The sequence below is a fragment of the Formica exsecta genome, unplaced genomic scaffold, assembly GCF_003651465.1.
Source record: "Formica exsecta isolate Colony F162 unplaced genomic scaffold, ASM365146v1 scaffold21, whole genome shotgun sequence".
NCBI lineage: Eukaryota > Metazoa > Arthropoda > Insecta > Hymenoptera > Formicidae > Formica > Formica exsecta.
In genome coordinates, this window is record NW_021849398.1 from 2,822,902 (window position 1) to 2,828,039 (window position 5,138).

The 5,138-nt window shown below is 33.5% G+C and overlaps 2 protein-coding genes across 9 annotated transcripts in view; both read right to left on the bottom strand.

Annotated features, from left to right (window-relative positions):
- Positions 1-700: 700 nt before the first annotated feature.
- LOC115234971 (opsin, ultraviolet-sensitive-like) lies at positions 701-3,282 on the bottom strand. Its single transcript, XM_029806426.1, is given in 6 exon segments — positions 701-1,215; positions 1,299-1,483; positions 1,981-2,362; positions 2,527-2,742; positions 3,020-3,165; positions 3,168-3,282. Coding segments are annotated over 6 exon segments (1,116 nt in total). The 5' UTR covers positions 3,252-3,282; the 3' UTR covers positions 701-1,112.
- Positions 3,283-3,538: 256 nt separating this feature from the next.
- The window catches only part of LOC115234969 (FAD synthase-like), a 6,291-nt gene continuing 4,691 nt past the window's right edge, over positions 3,539-5,138 (bottom strand). For 6 of the 8 annotated variants that reach the window (XM_029806422.1, XM_029806419.1, XM_029806416.1 and 3 more), the window contains 3 exons: positions 4,686-5,130; positions 4,380-4,521; positions 3,539-4,300 (listed from right to left, as the gene is read on the bottom strand). In XM_029806422.1, the coding sequence (XP_029662282.1) occupies positions 3,875-4,300; positions 4,380-4,521; positions 4,686-5,130 (1,013 nt within the window). In that variant the 3' untranslated portion in view covers positions 3,539-3,874. The remainder of the gene's footprint in view (positions 4,301-4,379; positions 4,522-4,685; positions 5,131-5,138) is intronic. The other 2 variants (XM_029806420.1, XM_029806421.1) reach the window with 2 other exon arrangements.

A 5,138-nucleotide genomic window follows, 5' to 3' on the forward strand; every position in this document is an offset into this window, starting at 1 on the left:
GACGCTCTTTATGTAATCGCTACAAAAATGCGCAGAAAAATGCTGTTGTCTTCGTGTTTAAATTAAGTTTATGACAGTTGCGAGTTGTCGATGCTTACTTAAGGAATATTAACTGACGTTTATTTATATGACGAATAGATATATGATTCTGGCCACTTTGAAGAACCCCGCCGAATTTTTCTTCGGATTTATAGAGTCTATTTATTTTTTTACTTCGACTTCTCTCTTCCATTTTCCACGCTGGCTGCAACGCAGCTGCAATGAATTATCACAATAACGTCGATATATGTTAAGCGCTAGCCATTCGATCGATCGCATAAATTTATTTTTCCGGTCTTATAAGGCCTATTAGTTTTAAGGCTGATAAAAAGTATAAAAATCAATAAAGTTGTAACTTGCTAGTTTTTGTTCCTTACGCGGTTATGTTTTTTCATCGCTCAAGTGTTTCCCTTCAGCAATGTAATGACTGTTTTTAATGAATAATGGCTATTGAACCATATACTTGATCTACGAAACATCTGCAATTTTCTTTTTCTCACAGAATGAAATTAGCATAGAATTTCATAGAATCGACGAGTTTGTTAGAAACGAGTATTCTTCGCTCTTTATCTAAAAGTAAACAGGTAGTTCTCCAAATAGAAAGTTTTAGAACGCTTAAAACTTCATACACGGTAAGATGATAAAGATTATGACAAGTCTAAGTTAAAAGGAGATTTATCTATGCGAATACAATACAACAGTTGTTACATTCAACTAAATGGTGTATCGAGAATGACATGTATTGCATTCATAGGACATATACCATGATATTTATTGCATTGTTTTATTACACATGACCAATACTGTTTTCGATTATAGGGATAAGTGTCACACTATTTTAACCAATAGACTTATTCATCATGCGTACATAAAGTGAATTAGTTGTAATAGCCGTTATAAATATTACGCTTATCGAACTTGCATCGTCCGTTGATGGCAGAATTTATAATTATTTTTTGCTATCATATCAATGCATGATGATATTGCTTTCATAAAATATATAAATTTTACAATGACTATAGCAACTGACCACTATCATAATTTTCTCTAATAATAATGTACTTGGATGAAATTTAGGACGAGGGTGTGTTCACCATTTCAGTCGTGGTGCTCTGCGTCTCCGCAATTGGTTTCTCTTGCAGTTCTAACCACGGTAATCGTTTTTGCAGTTCCAGTCTGTGGAATAACATTAATGTTTAGAGGAAACTAATATTAAAACTCTTGATCTATATTACGACAGTTACGTTAAATTTACTTGCCTATATCTCGGATGGCTTATGGCGTACACGTACGGATCCAAGCAAGCCACAAATTTGCATGTGCACGCCGGTATCATTGTAATACCTGGAGTTAATAGTGCTTTATTCCCGAAAGCACCGATCATCGCGAGAGTACCATATGGGGTCCACGAAAGGACGAAAAGAAAACAGATCGTGATCGCAGCCTAGATAAAAGAAGATACGCAACATGTCACGTAATTTTTTTTAATGCATGTGTTTTAATGAATATAATAAATACATGATAACTGCTCTCATATTTACGATTCAAATGCAGTAACGTCAATGTATTAATTCAATACAGAAAGCTAGAATTTTTAATCGCCAGAATTTGGTATGAAATGTATATATCAACTTTTTGAGCAAAAAAATCAGAGAATTCTATCGATCATATAAAAATTCTGAAACTTCGCCATTTTTACAAAGATGATTTTTAGATTTCGAAACAATTTTTAAAATTTAATATGCGATACTTGTGAGCATATGAACTCATCTGACAAGTAAATAAAGTTTGCAAAACATCTGCACAGACAAAATTTTTGGTTTTAAAAAAAAATTTGGCTTATTATTAATATTAGTTCAAAAAAAATAAACGTTCTAACTTTAAATTTCTTCAAAAACATAATTTTTATAAAAAATTATTTCTATAAAAATTATATGATACCTTAGCTATACGTATTTCCGCGCTTTGAGCATTCGTATTTGCGTTGCTCCTCAAACTTTCAACATTCATCTTCTTTGCTTGTTCACGGAGAGCTTTCTCATGATTGACAACGTGGCTGACAATTTGACTATAATAATATATGATGAGAGACATTGGTATACAATAGGAAAAGGTGAATATTGTGGCTACGAAGTATCGTATCTCTGGCGTATCTGTCAAATAATCGAAAGTGCAGCTCGTTAAAAAGCCTTCAGGCACAAAACGACCCCAGACATGCATCAGTGGCATCAAGGCCCAAGGAATCGTGTATGTCCAGATGAGCGCGATAAGGAGTATCACTTGACCGCGTGACAACTTTCCGTCGAGTGGTCGAGCTATAGTACTATAATTTTATTTATATTTATATAAATATACTACGTATCAATATGTGTTTTATTAATAAATTCAATACGCAAAATATGGCACTTATTTTAAAGTATATATTATATATATAATATATTTAATATATATATTAAATTTTATTCATTTAAACAGATTTTGTGATACCTATATCTGTCATATGCAATAGCGGCATTCGTCATGGCAGCTCCAATTCCACTAAGCGCTCCCATGCAAGCAAAGATCTGACATCCTAAATGACCCGTAGCAAATCCGGTATTGAAGGAATTATATATAAAAATCGGTGCCTTAAGCATCATGATAAAATCACAAAACGCCAAGTTCACCACAAACAAATTCGAGGGAGTTCTCAGCGATTTGGCTCTACATGTAAAAGAGATATCAACGTGACTCCATTTGAGGTGATAATATCTTGAATTCTAATATTTTTAATAATAGTGTATTAAAGATTAGAGAAGTCCACAAAATTGCAGAAAGAAAAATATTAAATTTTATTGATTCTTGATTATATTTTTCGTACGCTTGTGAAATTGGCACAATTTATCCAAATATAGTTGAATAAGATTCCTTGCCAAAATATTTAATTGTAATGTGTGTGTGTGTATATATATATATATATATATATGTGTGCAAAACTTACGAAATGAATATCCATATAACCAGTCCATTTCCAAGTAGTGCCACGAAAGTGAAGAGTATATACAGAATAGCTAGCAGATAATGAAGGGAGGGGTTGGGCTCGGGATAGACCAGCCAATGTTCCGGTATATGGACTAATTCTTCAGNNNAGCAGGAACGTTCCATCCCAGCAATCGTGGTGGTCCTGCTGGTAGAATTCTCGCCTCCCAGTGAACGCTTCCGTTGGTATACATATTGCGGTCTGCCAACCCCTCACCTTATTTTACTTCGTATCGGAGGACTTTTTATACGCTTTGCGGTGATTCAAATCCGCGAAACCCTAATCCATCTAGCTTAAATGGCTTCGAATGGAGGATTAGTCAAAGATTATCCCTAACTTGCTGATGGTCAGCATGCTTTTATATTACGTCAGCTATCGAATTATCTATAAAGTAGGATTTTTCTATTATGGCTTTGATTGCGCGATAGGATTGTTGTTATTGTTTGTTTCTCGAGGAAAAAGAAAAATATTCCAAAAATATTTTTTATCGAGAATAATTTATTTTAAAAAATTACGTAGAAGCATTTGGATAATATATCTGTCATTGAGTTTCAATAATATTAAGAAGTTTCAAATGTTTATATTTGCAGGATAACCCGCGTACCACAATTAATACAATTATATTGTAGAAATAAAAATTAATTTATAAGGAAGGATTTAAAAATTAAGACCCTCCCCCTTTTTAATTAGTAACAATATAATTAATATATTAACAATAATAATTAATATTAGCCAATTGAACACGCACGTATGCATGCGTATCGAATTTATTATTAATTTCTAAAAATTATATTAAATTCACGTTCTATTATTCTATTATACTCTGCCTTCTCTTTCGGCAGATTTATCGAGTAAAGTATATGCTGGTAAATAAGATGAGGGGTTGTTAGGATCTTTCAACAACGGATTTCGCGTCGTAGTACTTTTGCTGCCAATACTCGTGTATCCTTGATCGTAGAGCGAGCAATAAGGGATGTTGTGCTTCAATAAGAATGTCCATACTTGACTGTACGACCAGTGCAAGATTGGATTAACGCGTATTAATCGTGGCCAGTCCGAATCAGTAGGCGCAAACGGTTGTAGATTTTCAGAACCCGGGTCACCTTTCCTTATTCCCATGAGACTTGCTTTTAAATTGCATCTCTCCTCCAGTAAGGCAGACAACGCGGATCGCATTGGCCGTTGCTTTCGTATTATTTCCACACCATAATACTGAGAAGCTGATTCCACAAACGTTTCCACCTATGCATACGTAATTTCAATACAGTATATAGAAATATTCTAATTACATATTACATTATTTAACCATTAGTGCTCTTACCTCTGGAAAGGAATCAGCAGTTACGTATAAACATAATAAGGACGAGATATTACGCAATTTGGCGATGGTAGCAGCTAAATGCAAGACTACTGTACAATCTTTACCACCATTAAAACTAATGAATACTTCATCTGAATTATATCTATAAAATATATACACATATATACATATTCTAATAAATAAGACATACAGTATATACATGATAATTCAGGATATATATGTATATGTATCTTTTTGCACCAGCAAAAAAGACACATTATTTATTAAAAATGTTGATATGGTTTCTCATTATTTATATGTGCATACCTATCATAGCATTCATTTAATATATCCAATGCGCATTTAATATGCGCTTCATTTTTACTATCTTCCAGAATAGCATTCATTTGAAAACGACCGAATCCGTGTTTTAGATTCATAATCTTTTGTATTGGTAGATAATATAAAAGTTCCTCTCTTGCCTCCGAAATTGCTTCCTTAGATCCCTCCAAAGTAATTCTCGTAAAAATTTGCGGTTCTGATTGCGGATAACTGCCAATTTTCACTTTGCCATTCCAACGTTTTGACTGTTCATCCAAAATATTTACTATTGAGAGTTCCTCCAATTCAATATCTATATGTTCATAGTGCAATGGCGCGCATCCTCTCAGTTGAGATATTATTACATCTGCAGCAGATTCGAAGTATTTCGGCGAACCAGGCAGTACATAAACATTTTTCACGCTTATTACCGGGAAAATTTCTGAAAATTCTAATATA